Here is a 22,713-nt window from a genome sequence, read left to right as displayed (position 1 = left end):
TTGCCAGACTCGCCAGGGACAGATTTACTTTCTTTATCGGCTCAGGGCGACGCGAGCTAACTGCAGCCGCAGATATTCGCCAATATATAAGCAGCTCACAGTCTTTACGTCCGCTTCTTCCCTATTCTCAGAACCATGGCGGCCCCGGCCGTATCATACAAGGTAATATCCCGAGGTTTCCCCTCTTCCTCATTGCCAGTAGTCACTCACCATATACACCTTATCTAGGACCGGCAGTTCCTTGCGGTCATCGGAGATGAAGAGTAAGTCACATCATCACTACCTTATGAGAGAAACACTTTCACTAACTGTTTAATTTTAGCTCCGTAACAGGTCTCCTCCTTGCCGGTGTCGGTGTACGTATCCTTAAACCACGGCAGCCAGATAACGGCAAACATGCGACTACAACTAACATGATACATTGCAGCATGTCACAGATGGCGCAGATGCCCAGCGAAACTTCCTTGTGGTAGACTCGAAGACTGAGACCGCCGCGATCGAGAAAGCATTCCAGAACTTCACTCAGGAGAGGAAAGATATCGCCATTGTCCTTATCAACCAACATGTATGTGCTTTGTTACACTTCACAGTGTCCTTAACCTGCAACGCCTGCGAAGCATACAATTTCCTGGGTGTTTATAGCTCGTCGCTGACGATGAAGATACAGATCGCAGAGCGGATCCGGCACAGCGTCGATTCCTACGCCGAGGCTTTCCCTGCTGTTCTCGAGATCCCGAGCAAGGACCACCCGTATGACCCTGAAAAGGACAGTGTACTCAAGCGGGTGCGACGACTGTTTGGAGAGTAGATATAACGCGCTTTCAATTTTGATTTGAGGTTTCATATGTATTGCCATCTGGTGGTGTTATCTCATTGCCCTATCTCTTGTTTGCCGTTTCACGAAGTATACAGATGGAATGAGAGTTAGCTCGAAGGCGGAGGGGAAGATACCCAATTATATCGTTATCCATCACAACACCAAGTTCGCAGAGGCCACTCGTACCGGGTTTTTCGCTACGCTGGTCATCAAGTCTGGCTACTTACTAGCACGTTCCATGGGCTCTGCCGTCAATGGGATCAATGTTTCAAATGCATTTTAGTACAGATGCTAGGTAATGCCAGTAAAAGAAGGTCACGGATTATAATAACAGTGATAAGGATGGACTACAATATGTGGCACTAAACCAAGACCCAAAACACCGTTGAAGACGTAGCGCAACGAAATGTTAGTAGCAATCGTAGAGCGTGGCATGGCTTTCGTAAACATTGGCATGTCACTGTGAGGCTCGAGGATAAAGGCGGGCTTAAGTAGTGGCAAGCGGAGAAACAAAACGACAACATATGCAAGTAGTAACGTCAGCTCGTTATGGGCGATAAAACGCAAGGACATCCAGCGTCAACAGCGCTAAATTATGCATCGCGGCCATGTACTCGGAAGTACCGAGTCAGCTTTCACATAAAGCCCGCCTTGAACTCGATGTTACGGGCCTGAAGGCAGGTAACATGCTTATCGTCTTTGGTGTAAACGTCGGCATGCACAGTGTACTTGCCCTGTTGATTGATCATAACCTGGTTAATTTCGACATCGATAGTGGTGTACCATAGGGAATCACGTACCGGAGGGATCTGCCTGGGCAGCTCAACTTGTTTAGTCAAGGTCATCTCGCCCTTCTCCAGAGGACATTCGAGGTCAACATTGACGATCTGCTCGCACAGGTCGGCCGTCTGCCTGACCAAAGTAATCAAGCCATATTTGACCTCCAGGTTCACATAAGCTCCTTCTTCAATCTTCTCATTCAGGGTACCCGTAGCTTGGATGGTGAGAGTCTTTCCACTATAGAGCGATCAGTATGCGATCCAATTCAGGCAAGACAGGCTAATTGAAGCGTACGGCAGAGGAGGATTAGGCGTCAAGTCGACATGATCTATTTGCAAAAGATAGCTCGAAGGATCATTGCAGTACTCGAGGGGGTTATCGCCTTTCACAGCCTCGTTCTCTGCTTGGATGGGAGTTTGAGAGTTGAAGAAGTCCAGAGACCGGGCGGTAGAGAAGGGGGCGACGCAGAGGAGGAATGTAGCGGCGGTTGATAAGAGCTTCATGGTCGCAAAGGGGCACAAAGCAGCAGTTTTCGTTGTGTATAAAGATCAAGTGATAGCGAAGGACTAGCTAAGCTAATATGAAGTATATTCGAGAAAGTATTGACGGACTGGAAATCACCAGAGGTACAGATAAGAGAGACAAGACGAGGCAAGAGAGGATGAAGAGCGGTGTCATGGGACGGCGGTTCCTGTCTTGGCAGCCGCCGATGACGACGGACGCATTGGGAATGCACGTGATTGACTAGCGCCTGACCTTACTTTGGCACTAGGAACCATTTGTCCTAGATCATCAGATCCCATGGATCCCTGTCTTAAACAATACCATAGAGTGAACACAAGGAAATGCATGCCGAAGGGCTGTATCATGGTTTTGTCTTTCTTATAGTGACCTCGCTGTATTTCGATGGGCCCTACGGATGTCTTACCCGTCTCACTAAAGTTATGGAGTCCGAAGCCCTCATGGCATGGGGATGACCCACCGCCCCGGATGAAGCGCAGCCGTTATTGATTTACAACGTCCATACATTTAGATAACTATATGGTGCCCTCCTTTGATCCACACAACTACAGCTGCACCGCAATCGCCCTTGGTTCTTACAGACCTGAAGCGGGTCAAAGTGAACCCCAATGATTCTAAATCAACTTGAAAGTAGAATCGTCATTGTGAAGGCTACTATTTACAAGGTATAATAACAATATTACTATCATATCACGCTCAATGCTCAGAGACGAAGACACCAGCCATGCCCATACCCTATATAAACATCATTAGCCTAAAGTTCGACATCTGCAGGGTGCACAAATTAATTGAAAATCTTACCGTTCCAACACACATCGAGGTAACTGCAATCCTCTTGTTTTGTCGGCGCAACTCCGAAAGGGCGGTCACCACCTGGCGCGCTCCTGTGCAGCCTAGAGGGTGGCCAAAAGCACTGCTAATCGTCAGCATCATGAGGCTTGGATTCGGCGATTCAAGACTTACATGGCACCGCCACGGGGGTTAACTTTGGCCTCATCCAGGCCCAGCTTCTGGACGCAATACGTTCCCTATACCAAAATCAGCAAGTTGTTATGACCCGACGAGAGATGACCACTTACCATTGAGGCGAATGCCTCGTTAATTTCAAAGATGTCGATATCTTCCTTGCTCAGACCGAACTTGGAAAGAATCTTGGGAATGGCGATCGATGGACCAATGCCCATGATTCTAGGTTCCAGGCCTGCAACTGTAGCACCGCAGAACTTGGCTACGATGGGTTGACCGAGCTCTTGGGCACGAGATCGCTTCATGAGAATGAGACCGGCAGCACCATCGGTAATCTGACTGGCATTACCGCCTGTAGTAGCGCTAGGCGTCCATTGAGGGAACGCAGAGCGGATCTTGCCTAAAGACTCAGCCGTGGTACCGTAACGGATACCATCATCCCGGTCGACGACAACTTCCTTGGTCTCGCCCGTCTTGGGGTCTTTAATCACCGTCTTCACCGGGACAATCTCGTCGTTGAACCATCCAGCCTTCTGGGCATGCTCGGCTTTCTGGTAGCTGTTGGCGGCAAACCTATCATGCTGTTCACGAGTAATGTTGAACTGTGAGGCAACATTTTCGGATGTCTGTCCCATAGGTTGAGTATTCTGCGAGGCGATCGGATGGTTCATGATCTTGGAGGACATTTCGGGAGAGCCACCGTCGGCGTTGGTGCTCATACTCTCAGCCCCCACAGCTATACCAACATCAATAGAGCCAGCCATGATCTGGTTGGCAATGTTCTGGACGGCGAGCAATCCGGAGGAACAGAATCGATTGGCGACCGAAGCAGCAGCTGTGACCGGAAATCCTGCGGCTAGCACAGCTGAACGGGCGACGTAAGCTGCGCCGGGGCACAGCACATTTCCAACGCAAACATCTTCGACAAGATTGGGGTCAAGATTCGATTTTTCGCGGACGGACTAGAAGCTATATGAGACGGAGAACATGTCGGCGCTGAAGAGGGTGGGAAGACAATACCGTCAGCAACGAGATGAGAAGATCATCAAGTGTCGTGTCTTTCAAGCCGCCCTTTCTGGCCTTTGTGAGCGGGGTCCGAACGGCCAGTGTAATCACCTGCCACTTGTTAGATTCTGTTACCAGAGACGGATGATAAAAGTGCGCAAATCCATACAATATCGTCGGGGTTCTTGGACAAGACTCTCTGCTTTCCAGACGCCGCACCGGGGCCCGAAAGCTGGTTTGCGATCGAGGTCAATCGTTGCTGTGCAGAAGACATGATTAAAGCTGCTTCTTTTCTCTTTCCTCGTATGAATACCGATACGAATCTGCTTCTGGAAACGGAGCAGCTCTTTCGAGATTTTGGCAGACAGAGAAGAATATAAGGAATGAGAGAAGAAGAGAGATCAGCTATATTCTCTTATCTTGGAGACAATCTTTAATTATTATGAACCTGGGGCAAACACGGGGATCAAAAGAACAACCGCGGCTCCCAGACACCCAAGGTTAGACAATACAGTAAATTACTGGGCAAAAGCCACCGAGCCGAAACTCGTCTCGGTATCAAACCCCTGCAGACCCAGCGGGCTTCAAAGGCCAGACCGAGTGAGTGGCAGCCGAGAGAAATGCCGCCTTTTGGTTACACGGCGGTATGATACCGTCACACCAATCGCCTCGGTTGTCGGTCCTTTTCCTAGAAAGTGCACGTATTGCGGGAAGTTGGCCACTCTCTGCCTCCGGTAAGATAGTCTCCGATACAGCGTCATTACCGTCGGTTAATCGTGTGGGTCAGTGACGGGCCGGTTTAGCGTCCAGAATTGCCTCCCCAGATTTGCTGACTGAAGACTCGCAGTGAAGAGAGAGCATCCAACATTCCGAATGAGTCATTATCATGGTCAGAAGACGCTCTCAGGTAGTAGTGCTCAGATGTGAGTATGAGACGGATATTGGTGATAGTACACCTCGGTGTATATAGTATCCTATCCATACAGTGGATCGGCGGGTGGCTGGACACAAATGATGGATCTAAACCGCATTGCAGCATGCAAGAAGAATCTGGCTCTGTGCGCGAGCGTTATCTATGCGCCCTCGGAAGCCAGCTCAACATTCTTTTGCCGCTGCTTGCTTTTCTCCAGGCATGCTTACAAAGTACATACCAAATAGACTAAGTGTATGAAGTTAACAACTAGTATTCCCCACCACTGGGACGGCAGCTTTCGGTGGCTCACGTCCCGACCCCAGATTCCGAGCGCTTGGATTTTCTTGACACAATTCTGTTCCTATATTTGCCCACTTCCCCGTATCAGAGCGGAGCTATGTCTATATTTTTATAATCGAAACTCTTCTTGATGCGGGGTTGAATGTCCGAATTCGCTACTAGTATCTGTCCCGCAATTGACTCAAAATCGTCTCAACAATTGAGTGTGAGACGCCAGAAGAAGAAGTTCATTTCTTGTCTTCTGTAATCAGTATCCTTCCCCATCATACAGATATTACTACAGCATCATCTTCCACATGGAGTACTTCTCCGAATTGGGTGGCCCCTCCATAGCCATTGCATCGGCTCTTTCAGCCGCTGCAGGGGCATATATCAACGCCAAATTCTCTATTTCAACCGATCTCTCATTGTTATACAAAGAACGATCATGGGCAAACCGCCTGGGCCAGCGGATTGCCCAGCTGGGCGATACCGCCACGCTATATAAGTTGCTGGAACGGGTGGTGGAAGTTGACGGACAGGGTGCAGCTGAGGCCTTGTGGTTTGAACATAAGACGTGGACTTATAGCCAGCTGAAAGATCGTATGTGAGCTCCGTATATTACTGGATTGTGTGCTCTTTAACTGACTGTGCATATAGTTGTTGATAGATTTGCGTCCTTGCTTCAGACCAAGGATATTCATGCTGGGGACTTTGTGGGAGTTTTCACCACGAATGCCCCGGAGATGGTGGTGACGATCTATGCACTCTCCAAGTTGGGTGCTGTTGCTGCTCTCATTAACACCAATCTGCGCGGTATGAATATGAGATGCTATTTGTACACGTATTGGGGCAATCACTTACTGATGATGCTTTGGATAGATGATACATTCACCCATTGTCTGAACGTCTCCGGAAGCAAATTTATTGTGTCCACACCCGACTTGTCGCAATTCGTGTGTTCCGAACTGCCTCATTTGGCTCTGAACCTAGGTTCCTTTGATGGCAGCTCTACGGGAGAAATTCAAGTGATCACACCTTCAGATCTACAACAATACTCACCGTCTGCGACAACCCCCGCTAAGAGATCAATCAGCGATTTGACATCGCTGATTTACACTTCGGGAACGACAGGCAAGCCCAAGGCCTGTGCCATCCGCAACATGATGGTTCTTGTCACGTCCAACCCTAACACGACCGACCTCGATGATCGCTCCAAGTACTACCCCCTGCGCACATACTCCCCTCTCCCACTTTTCCATGGTACGGCCTTCTTCACTGGTCTCTGTTATTCAGTTGGAAACGCAGGCACTCTGTGCCTTCGGCGCAAGTTTTCCGCTTCTCAGTTCTGGAAGGACGTTCATGACTCGAAAGCCACACGCATCCTATACATCGGCGAGCTCTGCAGATATCTGCTATCAACACCCCCTTCCCCTTATGATCGTGATCATAACTGCATTGTCGCGAGTGGCAACGGGTTGCGCGGAGAAATTTGGGAGCGCTTCCGCCAACGTTTTGGAGTCCCGGAGATTCGCGAGTTCTATCGGTCAACGGAAGGCGTGGCCAAGTTTGACAACTGGGGTGAAGGAGCATGGGGTGCTGGAAAGGTGGGATTTTCCGGCCCCATTAAGCGACGGTTCGAAGACGATACGTTCATCGTCAAGTACGATACCGAGACGGAGATGCCCTACCGCGATCCCAAGACGGGATTCTGTGTACCGGCCAAGCTTGGTGAAGAGGGAGAGGCGATCGGTCGGGTCAAGAGCCGCGGCTTGCTGACTGAGTACCTGCACAATGAGGATGCTACTGAGAAGAAGCTCCTGCGGGACGTATTCGAGAAGGGTGACCTCTTCCAACGCACTGGTGACTTGGTTGTGAGGGATCACGATGGCTGGGTTCGGTTCCAGGACCGTGTGGGTGATACTTTCCGTTGGAAGGGAGAGAATGTCAGCGCTGGAGAGATTAGAGATCACATCTGTCGGATACCATCCGTCCATGATGCGGTTGTTTATGGCGTGAAGCTGAATGGGTATGATACCAAGATTGTCCCTGGCTTAAGGAATTACACTAGGACAAGATAGCTAACAAAGAGTATCAGGTATGATGGTCAAGCCGGCGCGGCTGGTATCACTCTGGAGGATGCCTCTCCCGCAACTGAGGAAAGTCTCATGGCCAGACTTTACTCGGACTTGAAGAAGAAGGGTGTGCCATCTTATGCATTCCCACGTCTTGTCCGACTCACCGAAAAGTAAGTACCTTCTGCCTTCTATGAGACTTTGGCTTTGCTAACCTCTTTCAGGGTGGAAACGGGAGTTACGTTCAAACAAGCCAAAGGAGCGTTGACCAAGAAGGGCTGGGACCCTCGGACAGATTGGGATGGTGATAAGCTGTACTGGCTGAATGGTACAGTCTACCAGAAACTCGATGAGCAGAGCTGGGCATCGATAGAAAGCGGGCAAGCCAAGCTGTGAGCTTGGCGAGCATGTTTCTGTAGAAAGCATCTCGCGTGTATATAATGCTACTTCATCTATAACTCTTATTGTAGATAGACACACAAAACCATGTGTCAATAGAATACCAGCCGCTTGAGCATCTCGTTCCAAACCATCGTGTCCAAAATGACAGTTGTAGAGACCACACACTCAAAAGACTGCAGAATGACGCAGCTGGCCCGGAATGCCTTCATGGTCCGCATTTGGTGTGATCGTCTTATCGGCTTATCAGCCTTGCTTTACTGGTTCATCCGGGGAATTGCGCGCGGGGTCGACCCCCGCTACATTCCAGGATCATTGCAAGCGTGCATTCGATCACAAACCAGAGTGAGAGGGTGAGTTTGTCAAGCAATCCTGACAATGTCTTCTCTTAACTCTTCCTCCAATCATCCACCTTCTCAAGATGAACACAACCCTAAAGAATTGAATGTGGTGCATGAACTGGACCAGGACAAAGATGTCGAGCAACGAGTTGCGCCCGACCAGATTGAGGACAAATATCGCACAACCAGATGGGAGATCTGGGCTTATTATGCGTGCGTTATAGACAATATTCCGTGTACTTGGTACTAAACAACAGCTATCAGTTACTACATAGGCAACAATGGCCTCTCTCTATTCAGTAAGCCATTATATTTCATTCGCGGCTATTTTCCCACAGAGAAAGCTAACAGCAAATACCGACTTTGCACCCACTGCCTGCCAAAACCTCCTCTCCCAGGCTGCAGGCGATCAAGGCACCCTATACTTCGCCGGAAGACAACGATCCATAGACAGCATCGTCCTGCTAAGCAACGGAATCTCCTTCGCCATCCAAGTCGTTCTCTTCCTCATAATTGGCAGTTTCGCAGACTTTGGCAACTGGAGACCCAATATCCTGATCGTGTTATCGATCGTCGCATACGCCATCGGCTTCGCTTGGCTGGGTGTACACGAAGCCGACAAATGGCACGTCGGAGTCGGACTCTACATCGTCGGGCTGATCGCCTACCAGACCACGCTGACTTTCTGGACGGCAGCGTTTCCCGGTCTCGCGCGGAACACGAAGGAGATGAAGGACGTCGCGGAGCAATATGTCGCGGGAAGTATCTCCAGAGACGAATACGACCATGTTGACACGATGAAGCGCAGTCAGCTTGCCAACATTGCTTTCTATGTGCAATCGGTAGGAGAGCTGTTCGTGCTAGCTGTCATTGTGGGGATTATGTTCGCATTGAACGTCGATGCTAGCGAGAGCAACAATAACTGGGGATTAAGCGTCCTTATAGCTTTCGCTAGTGGCGTTTGGCTTCTCGTCTCGTTACCGTGGTTCGTTCTGGAGAAGAGACGTCCAGGACAGGATCCCCAGGGAAGCAATATCGTTACTGCCGGGTTGAAGCAGCTCGTACATGCGGCGAGACAGGTCTGGAAGTTGAAACAGAGCGTTATATATCTTATTGGTATGGATATATCTTCATTCCTGTAAATCACACTCAGACAATTGACATACATACTACAGGCTACTTCCTCCTGGGCGATTCCCTCAACACAACAGTGACCGTCATATCGACCCTGCAAAACAGCATCGTCTCCTACAACACACTCCAATTGACCTATCTCCTCCTAGTCGGCATCGCAGCCCAAGCCATCGGCATCTACGCCTTCTGGTACGCGCAAAAACGCCTCAACCTCAGCACCAAAACCATGTTCAACCTGATCGCTATCGCCATCATCCTCCTCGACGGTTGGGGCATGATAGGCATCTGGACCCAGAAGTTCGGCTTCCACCATCTCTGGGAAGTTTGGGTGAGTCCACCCCTTCAATATATACTACTACAACATACTACATACCTCTCCAACAACTAAACTAACCCCTTTGACAACGATGCAGCTCTACCAAGCCTACTACGGCCTCTTCGTCTGCCCCTGGTACAGCTACTCCCAGATAATGATATCAGAAGTTACACCTCGCGGCCACGAATTCCTCTTCTTCAGTCTGTTCAGTATCGTGGGCAAGACGTCCTCATTTATTGGCCCGCTCGTTTCAAGCGCTATTATTGATGCTTCGCCGTCGGGGAATAGCTCCACGCCGTTTTATTTCCTTTTCGGGTTGAGTGTGCTTAGTTTTGGGTTCTTGGTTGTGTTTTTGGATTTGGGCGTGAGTAGGGAGGAACAGAGGGTGTTTTTGAAGGGGAGGGAGGAGGTGGAGGAGGAGTAGGTTTTCTGTTGGGGGTAGTGAGGGTTTTGGTTATGTATTTGATAGTGGAAGTGTCTGTTTGGTTACTATGCTGATGGGGTGTTCTACGTGATGAGGATGCTACGAGTAGTATGGGTTGGCTACTAGTATGAAACAATCATAAAACTATTTAATCCTCGTACCATATCAGATAAAGCCAGCTGGAAAGACTAAAAGCTCCCAACTCAGTAAGTTATACATGACCAATCCCACTCAACACAGGCTTTTTTTGACCCCTTCCCAAATAACAGCAAGGGGCATAAGTGAGAAGAATAAAGTGAAAGAAAACTCCAGCCCATGCTATGCCTAAGCGCCTTATATATCGAACGTAGTATACGAAGGGTGATAACCGAAGCAAAGGAAAGAAAACAGAGACCGACAGAGGATATCAGGTCAAAAGGATGAGGCAGCAACTGCAGCAGGAGCAGCATCACGCCTCGCCATCCGACGCATCCTCTTTCGACTTGGACTTCTTCTTCTTCTTCTTTTCCTTCTTCTCGGCACCATCGTCGCCATCTACATCCGCGGCCTCGGAGTCGCGCTTCCGCTTCTTCTTCTCTTTCTTCTCCTTCTTTTCCTTCTTCTCCTTCTTCTTCTCCTCCGCAGCGTCCACCTCCTCGGGCGGCACGAACGCCTTCTCGCGCTCCTTCATCTTCTCCTCGCGCTTCAACCGCTGTCTCTCCATGACCTCCTCCTTCTGCTGCCGATCCTTCGCCTCCTTGGACAGGAAGTACTCGCCCGACTCGATCTGGAGATCCACCTTGCTCTTCTCCGGTGCCGGAGGGAAAGGAGTGTACACCTTCTTCGTCTTGTCGGTGACCTTGAACGGCACGCGACGCTTGGAGAGCGTGCGCTTCTTGAAGTTGGGCAGGAAGCGGTCCCAGGATTCGTTCGCCAGGGTGGGGTCCTTGGCCAGTTCGCGCTTGATCATGAGTTCCTTGATGTGGTAGATGGGGTGGATGTTGGCCATGCAGTCGTTGATGATGCGGCGGACTTCCTTAAGACCCTTGTAAGGGCCCATGGCGGCGACCGTGTTACCCTGGACCAGGATGTAGGTGCTTGTAAGCAGCTCTAGGGCTTTTAGGGTGGAACCACCAGGGCCGAGAATACGTTGGCGACGCTTGACAAAGCGCTCCTTGTTGCGGACTTGGTTGCGGATCTTGATGATGTCGCATGCGACGTCGTCTTCGAGGATTTTAAGAGCCTATTTAGTTTAGTGTGTTAGTAGGGTTGTTTTATTGGATAATCCTAGAATCATTATTCAAGGTGTTTACCTGTTGCACCGGCACACTTCTCGACAACAGCTTGATCAAATCACGGGCCTTGAGGATCGCAGCAGGATCGAACGTCTTTCGGGTCGTCTTGACGGTCATGCTACCTTCGACCAAATCCAGCGTGCAGGCAATACCGAATTTCTCGAGCGCTCTTGTCACAACGGGCCATGCTTCCTTCAGGTAGACTTCACGGTACTTGGGGAACAGAGTGGCGAAGGAAGATTCTTCAGCGAAACTACCGGCGACATTGTCATCGGGTTGGAAGGGTTCGACCTGGTCGCAACAAATTTGCAGTTAGTTTCGGACTGGTTTGAGACCTTCGCTGTCTTGGGTTATTGTGTGGTAGAGCATACCTTCCACTTGTCAATGTCATCCGTGTCCCACGGTTTGTCCCTCTTGTAGGTGGAAGGCATGATGAGTCCAGGGGTGGCTCTTGTGATCTGCGACGGTGATGGAGGGAGACTTGGAGTTGATGATCGAATGGCGGCCAACTTTTTCTGAGTCCCCGCGGGTGCTTACCCGATTGGGTAGCCCATTGGTGCCTGTAAATTAAGGTTTAAACAAGGCATCAAGGCCTGTATGAGATTCCCGCCGTAAGCGCCCAAGCGCGACTGAGATGATGATCGAGCGTCTGTGTGATGGAGGCTCTTACGGGTGGCTACGGCGTCACTATGGTCTGGGCTATGGGGCATGTTTCTGATCATTCACTAATTCTTGTAGGCATTCCATCGCGCAAGGAGAGGTCCAACATGTCTGACGGGTAAACCAGCTGCAGTAAGGGACGCTTTTGGTTGTTCGATCGATATGATACGGGGATTTGATGTATCAAATCCTGGTGGTTGGTGCGACCTTCTCGTAGAATTACGGAGAAGCCCCTGTTTAATTAAGCGACGTGCTGCTATTCTCTGATCCCGACCCATTTGGGCCCATCGCCAAAGCGGGTCACCAAAGATCTGTGTTCATTCCATGAAAATGGGTAGCTGTATGACTTCGGCCTGCCTGGATGTTTCGGGCTATGATGGATTTGCCATCATCGCTCCTCGGCTTGAAGTGGTCATTGAGCATTCCTTGAACCTGGCTGGTTGACAATGGCTCCTGTGAGCGGCCCTGGGTATCATTGGGGCTTGTGCGGCAGTCTGCTCTAAATCGGACTGAAATGACGGGAGATCAATAGGCGAAGGGGGATGTGGAAACGCCAAATAAGCACCCATGGCCAGTCTATTGTAGTAACAGAGCGAGGTACATGCTCCGGTAAATATGCAGCAGTAAGAGTCCTTTCTGCTGGTAGGATAGGTCAAGGCTACCATCGCGTCAAGGCCCAAAGGAGCACCCCAAATGGGGCGACGGGGCTCGATCCATTAAGGACGGGCTGGCAATGACTGCGTAGACCATTGTCTTGCCCCATGTGCTCTTGAAAGAAGTCCTCGCGGACTGTTATCCAGACGCGGGTCGCTGCGAGGAGAGCATCTGGGCCTGAGCTTATCTTGGGGCGGTCATTTCTGATCGAGTCAGTCCGTGGGCAGGACTCAGGCACACCTGGACCCGTGGCTCTGGTTCCGTCCCGAAACGCTGTTTCCTCCTCTCTTCTCGTCGCCGTAAATCTTGTTTTCTTCTTCCTCCTTGATTTACCCCTTTGTGTCCCTGAACTTTGTGGTTCCATCATTTCATAGTCATTCCTGGAGTGTTAGCTCTGCTCTTTCCCTCCCCATTCATGACTCGTTCAATATCCGCAATTCACCTTCCGAGATGAGCTAATTGAGCCACCCGATTTACCACCGGCACTTCCCTCTTGGTGGGGTGATTCTTTATTAGTGGTGGCTGGCCCATCACTCCCCTCATCGGTGGTCGTCAGCAATGGTAATGGCCAGCTTCCGTTTGTCTCTCTATTCATCTGTCCAGTCAGTTGCAATGAGCATGGTTCCTGCCCTGTCCGCATAGCTCCTTCCTGTTCTTGATTTAGTAGAAGCCAAGTCCAGCCAGATCCCGAACTCAATCCGTTAGTGCATCGCTCGAGATACCTCAAGTGAACTCCATCACTTTCACCAGTACCACTGGACTCATTACTCCGGCAATTCTATGCTTGTCCAGGCCTGGGACGGCTTTGGTGGCCCGCAGGACTCGACCACGGTGATTTAAAAACGTCTGGAAACTTCTTGGCGTCATAACAGGCTTTCAAAGAAGATCACTGGGATGGAGAGTCTTCGAAATATGCGTGATGGTATACTGGGGCTCTAATCTGCTGATCAAATGAAAGCTTATTGCGGAGGAAAAATGTGTGAAGGGGCTTCTTTGGCTGGGCATTGTCTAGCTTATCTCGAACTCCGACCTCGAAGTCAATACCTAAACAGTACCGGTTCCCATCAATGCACCCCAACGATATCCCCGATCTGCTGCGTCCCCAATTTTGCATTTGCAAGACCGCTACTCCAACCATAAGACCCTCTATGATGGCTTTCGTCCGATAGCAACGTACCTGAATCGTCAGCCTGAATTTGGACCATTCGAACGACCCACTTACAAAGGGAAATATGTTTTCAGGCTCGGGTTTTCCGCCTCTTTCTGTGCTTGGTCGATCAGCTGCTGAAACTCGTCGTGCGACATGTGCAGGCGTTGGGTCAAGGGGTAGAGTGCTACTGCGGTGAGCAGGTGTCTGGTGATCTTGCGGCTGGCTTTGCCTATGTCCCGCATCCTCGGTTCTACTGGATTGTCAGAGGTTTTTCCACTAATACTGGCTTGGAAGAACTCACCGCTGGACCATTCGCAGAGGGGGACAGGTATCATCGTGGATTCGACTTCCTTCAGCCCTGCTGCTAGCAGGAGATCTCTGAGGCGGGTGCCTACACGAAGATCTTTGACGTCTTCCACTGAGCTCATGAGCTTTGTACTCCACTGTCTCAATGCGTGCTTCTCCGTGAGCGAACCGTTGTCCGACTGGACGTTGAAGTAGATCTCGACCAACTGCACCCAACCGCCTGGTTTCAGAACTCTATTCCACCTTGAAGTCAGTCTCGCATTATCTTCACAGCATCCGTGACCCTAGGGCCCGCTCCTTACAACCGGACCTTTTGATGTCTTGTATGTATGACGACCATCGGGATCCATCGATACCTGTTGCCATCATCCTCGAATTGACGAGATCGAAATATCTAGGGGGGAAGGTAAAGGGCCGGTTCAGATCGTCGACCTACGGAATCAAAGATTAGATTCATCTGGATGGGGACAGTTTGACAAACATAGGTTTCAATTTTGAGAGGGATTGTGTGCTCTGGCACTGTGCAGAGGCACACTCATAGGTGTCAGGAGAGAAGAAGGAGCCTTACTTGAAACTCCAAATTTTCCGCCACATCAAAATCATCATCGTCGCCATCTGGTATCATATGAGGGGATATATCAACACCGATGACCTTTAATTCAGTTATGCCGTTAGTCATTCAGAAAATGACAGCGCTACTTGCCCGGATCTAACCTCGCATTCTGGAAATTCTTCTGCTACCTGGATAGCCCAGGACCCCGCGCCGTGACCACAGTCAAGAACTCTTTGCGGCTCACAGTTTCGCGGGAAGATCAGCCGATTATCAAAGATCTTGTTGAAGACTTTATTCTGGAGCTCGAGCCGATTCGCTTCATCCTAGTAAGAGGGAAGTCAGCCATGGCCTTTTGTGGCGCAAGGTTGTTGGCTTCTACACGATCAACTGGCTGAAAGGATATCTCATTATCAATCGAGTATTGCTGGTATTCGCGTCCGTGAACGGTTATTGTGTGCCGATACGTCTCGTCCAAATTTTCCGTCTGCGAGTCAGGGCTCCTTGTTGATGGAAGAAGGTTAGTCTCTCCTGACAGCACGCACGGGTCATGGCAACGGGCTGTGTACGTCATCGTTATTTCGTTCCCCAGGGAAACTGTATATGTGCTGAGGTGGTTATGTTGATGTGTGGCAAAAGAAATTCAGTGCAAAAGGGGTTTCTATAATGTGGGAGAAGGTGCAATGGAGGCTGTGTGCTCAGTGGATGTTCCAAAAGCGGTTGATGCGGCACGCACCAGAATTCGGAGGGCGATAAAAGTCCCACTGGGCACAGACAAGGAAGTACTATCTTGGCCTCGCTGAACGAGCTGGGGGAGTACTTACTATGCGGGACTCAGCGTCCGTACGTTTTAGTACGGATGATGGAAATTTCCGCTCTATGCAGGACCAAGCATCTGACTGGGGGCAGAAAGACCAAAAACCATATATCATTGGCAGGTTGGTCCTGAAACGTATTTCCGAGAAAGCAAGACCGGATTCAGGATAATCCATGATCTAACTACACTATTTCGTGGATTGTTGGGTGTACGCCTTGCTTGGGTCGAATACATGCTTATTCGGGCATTGGATAGATTGCTACTATGGTCCAGGGGAAGGAGGGGCTGATAGTCCCTTCCGGAGGGGTCAAGAATTCCGACAGAATAAGCATATGGGTAGCCCAGGATGACTCCTTGGGCCCAGCCTGTAGGCCACGACCGGCTGCAAACCTGGAAGGCCGGTGGCACAATGGCTTTGACCATTCATCGGCTCGTTTCCCTTGTCCATAAGGCGAAGGATTCGCGCTGTCTTCCTCGCGATGACCGGGGCGCAGAAAGTTTGTTGTTGTTACTAGGCTCGTATCGTGCCTGCTCAGATGCAAAGGAAGCTGTGTCGCATGAGCCAAGCCAAGTACTAGTGAGTCTACTTCCTAAGCCACAAACTAAGAACTTGATAGCCACACAGAGAATCTTTTTTGTCAAGTAACTATAGATGACAGCCTTGTGATTCATCTGGTTCAGATATGAGCCTGACTGTAAGTGTGCGAGGCTGCACCCAGGCAAATGAGGTGGTGGGACGTTACGAATGAACTGCATTGTTCAACCGCTCATAGGTCATATTCTGTATGACCATATTCATGCACAGGGGAGGGGGGAAGCAAAGCGAGGCCGGAGGGGGTTGAAACTGTCAAAAATTCTGAGCTCCACTCAAGGAGCCAGTCAAAGACTCAAAGTTAGGGTCACCTAGTCCCGTCGCATTTATTGGAGGCCAAAGATTTCTCGGGGTTTGGAGGCGCAGAGCCGTCAGGATTCCTGGATTCGTCCCGCTGTCACGTTCAAGGCAGAAACGACTCTCCATCACGGCGACCACCTGGGATTTCTACTACCATACAAGATATTCAGGGACATAATATATGACGGCATCAATGCTAAAACAGGTGGGGTTGTCTGCTGAACGATTGTAAAGCACAGGTAGGCGAATCTAAAAGGTCGGGGAGGTGCTAAGTCTGCCACTAGCCCGGCCAATTTCGATGCAGGATTTTCTTGCTCCTTCTTATTATGACACTCGCCCTGCATCCACACACTCACCGCTTCTTTTGGTATCGCGCAATGATCTAAGGGCTTAGTAAATGCGACTAACAGCAACCTGAGATGGCCGGTTCACGTCGAGGCTGGCAGAGTTTTTGGCGTGCGACCGCCCCTGAAGGACAGACCAATGGCGTCTCCCGTGGCGAATGAACAGTGACTTTGAGTCCAACTGAGCGACAGATGATCGGGACCTAAAGGATGCGGAGACTTTTAGACACAACTGTTCTGGGAAACGGCCGATACAGCACTGTCCCCATATCAGGTCCGGTACTGACTCCTTCCTCTCCCCTATACCGTGACCCAGTCTCGAATACAATAGGAGACTCAAACCCGAGGAGAAAGCATTCCTGTGACGAACGGCCGGGCTCCGCAGAGGTGACACATGAAACGCGGTTTGCCATTCAGCCGAATTGCTGGTGGCTTCGATGGGGACAAATGGCCGACCCGTCTGTTCCATTAGCTTTGTGCCAAGAGCGTGCACTGATGTGGCCATGATATTCCCCGAGCGCAACCCATGCATGCAGACAGGGAGGTCATGCATGTCAAGCCGTCAGACGGGCTTGAGATTAGAGCATCCATGCCGTCGGGTCTGACATGGGAAGAGGACATGGGCACAGGGCACGCAGATAGTTGGCGGCAAACCCAGAACCATGGTTCAGCTTCGGGTAGGGGAAGGCCTGCCGTCGGGGCCTATCTACGGGGCGGTTAGGCCCGCTAGTGCCCTGGGGCAGTGCCCACTATATTTGCGGCAGTTGTCAGTAGTGCTACTGTCAACAGACTTGAAGTCTGAAGGATCGTGAAGAATATCTAATAGATGAGGGGCGTTATGTAGTGCTGAAGGTAGGTGTTCTCGTTCTATCGTTTTTGGCACATCCACTGCAAGGTTTTCAGGATTGGAATATGCGTCTCAAAGTGTCCGTCTCGGAACTAGTAATCCATGGTGCCCTGATCATCACCACCTTATTATGCAGGAAAATATATGAGTTCACATGAGTGAGAGAGGGGCGCTTTCTTCTTTTTTTTAGCGTACAAAATTTGACTAGTGTATTATACAATGGGTCATGCTATACGTAACACACCCGACCTTGCCGAGTACTTCCTTTCCTTCGGAATATTCTTTCTTCACTTCACCTCCTCGCCAGTCAAATACCTCAGACTGGCCTTCATAAGACTCAGCACCAAAGTAACCTCCTCCTTCGTCCTCGGCGCATAGATCAACACATACTCAGATGGCAATTGGATCAATTTACCGCCCATCAAAGCCCTGGGAATCTCCACACCACTGAACCCATGTCTCTGACCCCAGCCAGCATCGAAAACTTTCTTACCTGCAGAAATCAGCACCAGTATCCAGAAAACAAAGAGACCAGTCCATCCACACATCCAAACACAGACACGCCGAACACTGTCAAACTCAGATAAACAAAAGGGAAAGGAAGAACTCACAATCGGCAGGGGCCAAAACCATATGCAACGAATAATCCTTCAAGCGATGGACATGCACACACTCGCCATTCAATTTCCTCGTCGTCTCATTCCTATTAGCCAACTCCTCCGTCGCAAGGAATATCGCACCCGCATGCAGCTCCAATCGCGAATCGGCAACTTTGATTAATTGCGGGTTCTGCTCTGCGAGGGCGTAGAATTGCGAGTCGAGGTACTACACACATACTATTTATTAGTCTAGTCTTCCACTTCTTCTTGAATATACATTTTCCAACCAAAGATGAAGCAATTTCAATTCAAAGAAAGAAATAAAGAAATGGAAAGATACACACCATCTTCACCTCCTCCCCCGCAAACTCCTCCACCTGGCGCTGCGGCACATAATGCGGTCCGACAGCGGGTCTCTTCTCCCTCTTCAAAGCGTTGAGCAAATCTACCGTGTCTTCGGAGAGGTATGATTGCGTCTCGCCGTTCGCGATCTTCTTCTCGTAGATTGTCGTGCTGGTCATGTTGCGTCCGAATGGGTAGAGGAGGAATGTCACCCCGAACCAGCCTAGAAGGTTGTATGGGGCGCCGCCGGGCCCGTAGGATAGGTAGGTTTTGTAGTTTTTGTAGAGGAGGGGGAGGAGGAGGGTTGTTAGGGTGGTTAGTGTTATTGTTTGGCGGGATGGGGATTGGAGCCAGGATTGGGGGATGGGGAGGGGGAGGGGGAGGGTGGATTTGAGGGTTGTGAGGAGGGAGGGCATATTGATGGTTGTGTATTCTTGGTGTTGGTGGCGTTGGTGTTGGTGTTTGGGTGGAGGGTTGTTGGGGGGTTTTGTATAGGTAAGATGGTATGGTGTTTAGATGTCACGATGATGGTGCAGTGAGGGGGAGGGGGAGGGGAAATGGGAGGGATACAAGGGGTTCATATATTCATTCATTCCTCTATTAAGTGAGATCATGTCACTGGCAGGTGATCTGATGCATCGATATTTGCCGTGCTTATTATTACTATTGTTGTTATTATTCTCCGATGTATTCGCGATCGGGTTCGCAGGCTTATATTCTACATGTCTTAGATGGTGAGAGCGCGAGCTTACTGTCACTATCTTTATCTTCCTATGGATTGGAATGATGCAAAACTAATACTCTTCTGGTAAGCGTTGCGATACTCATTACTGGGTGACAGCAGTCACGGTCGGGGATTCCATCCGAGGGATTCCGATTCCGGGTTGCCTTATTGACTCATAGCCATAGAACGGGACTATGGATCATTCGGGGCGGAAATTTAGGTGTGATTTTGTTCGTTCATAATATGTCATTCATTGCATTGCATTATTCAGTAGAGTAGTGGGTATTCGCAAATCATCATCGGGCGTCAAGCATGTCCCGTCCGTCCGTCTTTCTTCCTGATACTCCAGCCTTGCCGTGGCTAACACATAGGTAATAAAACAAAAAACTATAGAGGGGTGAAGGGGTGAGGTGAGGTTGTGTGCAGAAACTCCCAATTCGTCTCTGCACTGCTGTTCGCAAGCGCGGCCTATATGGCTTTGGGATGGGCCTGTAGAAGTCCCTCATTAAGGGACGGTCTCGCACGGCTGTGTTAGGTGCCAGACGTCGCCGCGTGCTGTAGAGGATCATCGGCTTGAATATTATTCCAAACTGCGAAAGTGGTGAGGTTACCCTCGGAACCTTTCAGTGGAGATAGTAAGGTTCTCGCTTCAGTCGTCTTTACTGATCGCGCTCAAGGCATGCGCCAGCTTAAGAAGAACGACACTTTCAGTCGCAGCGTAGTAGTTCAAGCTACATTACCATTAGCGTTGTCGTCAACAGCATGAAAGGTATTCTTACCTGTCCATCAGAATCCGCAGATGCCGGTTGAAATGCTCCTCGCATCGTCTCAGCGTCTCCTCCAGCTTGTCGATACGGGACGGGTCATATCCTCGCCCATCTGAACCAGCGGCTTTGTTTCCCGCCAAGTCAGGGTCCGCTGAAGCAAGCGCGCGCGCAAGAGAGGATGTGGCCCAGGAGGAGAACATGGTGCAGCAGGTCATGAGTCGATGGTGGATCTGGTCGATTATTAGTAGGGATGGGATCATAGTAGGCTTGTTGACAAACCTTGAGCAGCTTAGCCTGCGTCAGCATGCATTCCTTGAGGCATGTATCCAGAAAGTCCACATGATCCTGCATCAGCTCGTCCACAGTGCGATTGACTTGTTTGGTGCCATTGACAGTCACCTCTGAGCCGTCGGCGTCAGTGCCATTTACCCGGTCCATGAGGTTCTGCCAGTTGGGCTCTACGACCTCCGCCGTGCAAAAGTAAAGGAGCTGCTGGACAAACACCAACATCTTGGACCGCAAGTTCCACGCTCGCCTCTTCCACATCTCTAGTCGTCGGTCAGAGGACTTGTGCCTCCAGGCAATGACCTTGCTCTGGTCTAGCCACGATGTGACAAGCATGGTTTCAATGTGACGGAGTGACAGTATGTGTCGGAAAATCAGCTGGTACCGGAGAACCGTTTTGCGACTGATTACAAGGGATAGCGGGAATGGAACAGAGTAATCCAGCTCCAACGCATCGAAGCCCAATATATCCTTGTCATCCTCTGCACTCTGGCTTGTAGGTGCCTGGTACTTCTCGATGGCCGCCTCCGGATTGTCTTGATCGATGCCGGAAACGCTGACAACCTGCATCAGCCATTTCGTGAGCCCGACCTTGTTCATTCGGACCTTGACATCTTCCTTGAATGGGTCCTGAGCCGCGATACTCCCGGGCTGTCGCAATACCAAATCGAGAAGCGATTGGAGCTTGCTTTCGTTGACATTCTTGGCGGGCTTGCGTAGTTCAGATGCGCCGAGCTCGAGAAAGTAGGAGAAGAAGTCGGACCGATCTAGGAAAAAATAGTGCTTGAGGGAACGGAAGCGGGTCGTAAGGGAGTTCTTCGTGAGGAGAAGGTTCAACAGCGATGCGTTGGCATACGTGTAGGCTGCGTTGACGTTCTCTAAGAAGCGAGGGTCGTCGAGGGTTTTTGGAACATCTTTCACTGCTTTGCTAACATCGACGCCACCACATTCTCGCACAACATTCAGGTACTTTCCGGCCAGAAGTACTTTGTCCTTGACGCTTTCGAGTTGTGGTGGAACCTCGTTTTCGCGAATTGTATATCGCTTCTCCCAGTATTCGTCTGTGTAATCTTCCTCGAGCTTCTCCCGCTTGATCCACTTTTGCTCTTTAACAAGGAACTCACCATGTGGGTCCTTGATACCTCCATGGTGTAACCATTCATTAAGCATTGTCATGTACGGCCGACTAGCGTCCCGAAGCAGCCTTTCCAAGAGAGCTTTCGTGGTCGGGTCGCCTGAAAATGTCGTCAGTTGCTCAGTAAGGAGCCGCAAAACATTGCCGCCTTTGCAGATCCTTTTGCTAGACATTGCCCCAGGTACAAGCTCTCCACCCTCTTTGAGTTGTTCCAGGATATTGTCCACATCGTCAAAATCGTCGATTGACTCGTCGAGATCTTGGTCTAAGAGTCCGTTCCGTCGAAGTAGCTCCTGACCCAAAGTATACAGCTGAGCCAAACATTGGCTCGTCGGCATGAGGTGTAAATGAAGAACATGTAGCGTGAAGCTCGGGTTGTTCAGTAATTCGTGTTCTAGCTGGGCAACGAGGACCAGGTACTCTTTGAGTAATTTCCGAATCGTCGCACATAGCGCATGGCTGACTGCTCCGTATTCTGCGCGGCTCTGTACCTCCACAAATGATTCTAGCGCACTGTAATGAGTCGCTATTTTCAGGGTCGATAGTGTAAGCTCCTTTAGGGTCGGGTCCATTCCCGAGGGTAGCTGGAAAGAAGGTCCCGTCAACCTGTCCTTCTCCTGGGACGGGTCATATGACCGGTAATGAATGTATTGGCCCTCAAATCCCATAAAAACGTAAAGCAAATCCTCCAGTATCGCCTTTTCCTGCGCATCGGCTGAGAGCTCGCGAAGCGGTGTTGGTTGAAGCGATTGAGGCAGAGCGGAAGCCAAAGGAGGAAACGATACTCGACTAGCTAACGGTGCTGTGGAATGGGGCATTAACGAAGCCTGAGGGTTCCATGGAGCTGGAGCAATATATAGTTAGCGCGCGAACATCTCTAAACCTGTCAGCAGCTCAAGGAAGTGAAACTGACTCTCCACCGGTTGCTTATCCTTCTTTCGGGAATTGGGGCTGGCCCCCTCAGGTTGACTCGGTCCTCGTTTAGATCGGGACCTCTCCATGAATTCACCTCTATTGCCTGCACTGGACGACTCCTTGACCGGGTTCCTCGTTCGGACTTGGGACTTGTCTCGCGTATGCATCGCCATTCGCTCGGTACGCTTGTCGCTGACGATAGGTTGTTGGTCGCGGGACGATCTGGTTTTCTGGCTGGAGGTGCTCCCGCGATGGTCTATATTCTCCGATTGCAAGGGGGAAGCAGCGCTGCGCAGACCGGGCTTCTCAGCGTCGGCGACGCGGTTGGACGCAACGCGGGGTCTCGGGGCGCTCATGTAGCTGGCGCGACGCTCATTGACGGACATGGTCCCGCAAGGTCGAGGAAGATAGGAGGGACAATCATGCAGCCTGTGCCACTAACACCATTGAATGAAGTGAACAGTGTGTAATTTCAAATCCT

General features: G+C 50.4%; 9 protein-coding genes across 9 annotated transcripts; 3 read left to right on the top strand and 6 right to left on the bottom strand.

Moving 5' to 3' along the window:
• Positions 1–135: 135 nt before the first annotated feature.
• AtWU_06072 (H(+)-transporting V1 sector ATPase subunit F) lies at positions 136–808 on the top strand (the record flags this gene model as incomplete). Its single annotated transcript, XM_035501182.1, has 5 exons — positions 136–162; positions 229–263; positions 323–356; positions 428–565; positions 668–808. 5 exons carry the CDS (start codon positions 136–138, stop codon positions 806–808), a joined length of 375 nt encoding a protein of 124 aa, XP_035357075.1.
• Positions 809–1,452: 644 nt separating this feature from the next.
• AtWU_06071 (ML domain-containing protein) lies at positions 1,453–2,100 on the bottom strand (the record flags this gene model as incomplete). The annotated part of the gene is made up of 3 exons (XM_035501181.1): positions 1,453–1,551; positions 1,618–1,834; positions 1,892–2,100. The coding sequence occupies 3 exons, from the start codon at positions 2,098–2,100 to the stop codon at positions 1,453–1,455; spliced, it is 525 nt and encodes a 174-aa protein (XP_035357074.1).
• Positions 2,101–2,815: 715 nt separating this feature from the next.
• Positions 2,816–4,364, bottom strand: AtWU_06070 (putative peroxisomal 3-ketoacyl-coA thiolase (Kat1); the record flags this gene model as incomplete). The annotated part of the gene is made up of 6 exons (XM_035501180.1): positions 2,816–2,854; positions 2,921–3,032; positions 3,083–3,147; positions 3,199–4,047; positions 4,106–4,201; positions 4,260–4,364. The coding sequence occupies 6 exons, from the start codon at positions 4,362–4,364 to the stop codon at positions 2,816–2,818; spliced, it is 1,266 nt and encodes a 421-aa protein (XP_035357073.1).
• Positions 4,365–5,599: 1,235 nt separating this feature from the next.
• On the top strand, positions 5,600–7,753 carry AtWU_06069 (putative bifunctional fatty acid transporter/acyl-CoA synthetase (FAT1); the record flags this gene model as incomplete). Its single annotated transcript, XM_035501179.1, has 5 exons — positions 5,600–5,885; positions 5,943–6,098; positions 6,165–7,311; positions 7,381–7,530; positions 7,582–7,753. The coding sequence occupies 5 exons, from the start codon at positions 5,600–5,602 to the stop codon at positions 7,751–7,753; spliced, it is 1,911 nt and encodes a 636-aa protein (XP_035357072.1).
• Positions 7,754–8,134: 381 nt separating this feature from the next.
• AtWU_06068 (MFS transporter) lies at positions 8,135–9,971 on the top strand (the record flags this gene model as incomplete). Its single annotated transcript, XM_035501178.1, has 5 exons — positions 8,135–8,310; positions 8,362–8,396; positions 8,449–9,213; positions 9,273–9,559; positions 9,645–9,971. 5 exons carry the CDS (start codon positions 8,135–8,137, stop codon positions 9,969–9,971), a joined length of 1,590 nt encoding a protein of 529 aa, XP_035357071.1.
• A 448-nt stretch (positions 9,972–10,419) lies between these two features.
• AtWU_06067 (ribosomal RNA assembly protein mis3) lies at positions 10,420–11,676 on the bottom strand (the record flags this gene model as incomplete). The annotated part of the gene is made up of 3 exons (XM_035501177.1): positions 10,420–11,193; positions 11,264–11,536; positions 11,617–11,676. The coding sequence occupies 3 exons, from the start codon at positions 11,674–11,676 to the stop codon at positions 10,420–10,422; spliced, it is 1,107 nt and encodes a 368-aa protein (XP_035357070.1).
• An 887-nt stretch (positions 11,677–12,563) lies between these two features.
• AtWU_06066 (class I SAM-dependent methyltransferase) lies at positions 12,564–15,139 on the bottom strand (the record flags this gene model as incomplete). Its single annotated transcript, XM_035501176.1, has 6 exons — positions 12,564–12,762; positions 13,782–14,249; positions 14,326–14,447; positions 14,584–14,667; positions 14,730–14,891; positions 14,948–15,139. 6 exons carry the CDS (start codon positions 15,137–15,139, stop codon positions 12,564–12,566), a joined length of 1,227 nt encoding a protein of 408 aa, XP_035357069.1.
• A 2,613-nt stretch (positions 15,140–17,752) lies between these two features.
• Positions 17,753–18,822, bottom strand: AtWU_06065 (SnoaL-like domain family protein; the record flags this gene model as incomplete). Its single annotated transcript, XM_035501175.1, has 3 exons — positions 17,753–17,958; positions 18,077–18,290; positions 18,409–18,822. 3 exons carry the CDS (start codon positions 18,820–18,822, stop codon positions 17,753–17,755), a joined length of 834 nt encoding a protein of 277 aa, XP_035357068.1.
• Positions 18,823–19,779: 957 nt separating this feature from the next.
• On the bottom strand, positions 19,780–22,618 carry AtWU_06064 (gamma-tubulin-complex subunit SPC97; the record flags this gene model as incomplete). The annotated part of the gene is made up of 4 exons (XM_035501174.1): positions 19,780–19,861; positions 19,910–20,127; positions 20,177–22,161; positions 22,231–22,618. The coding sequence occupies 4 exons, from the start codon at positions 22,616–22,618 to the stop codon at positions 19,780–19,782; spliced, it is 2,673 nt and encodes an 890-aa protein (XP_035357067.1).
• Positions 22,619–22,713: the final 95 nt, after the last annotated feature.

Source organism: Aspergillus tubingensis (genome assembly GCF_013340325.1).
Source record: "Aspergillus tubingensis WU-2223L DNA, scaffold_7, whole genome shotgun sequence".
NCBI classification, from domain to species: domain Eukaryota; kingdom Fungi; phylum Ascomycota; class Eurotiomycetes; order Eurotiales; family Aspergillaceae; genus Aspergillus; species Aspergillus tubingensis.
The sequence above is the reverse complement of the archived record's forward strand: the minus strand, read 5'-3'. Positions and strand labels throughout refer to the sequence as shown.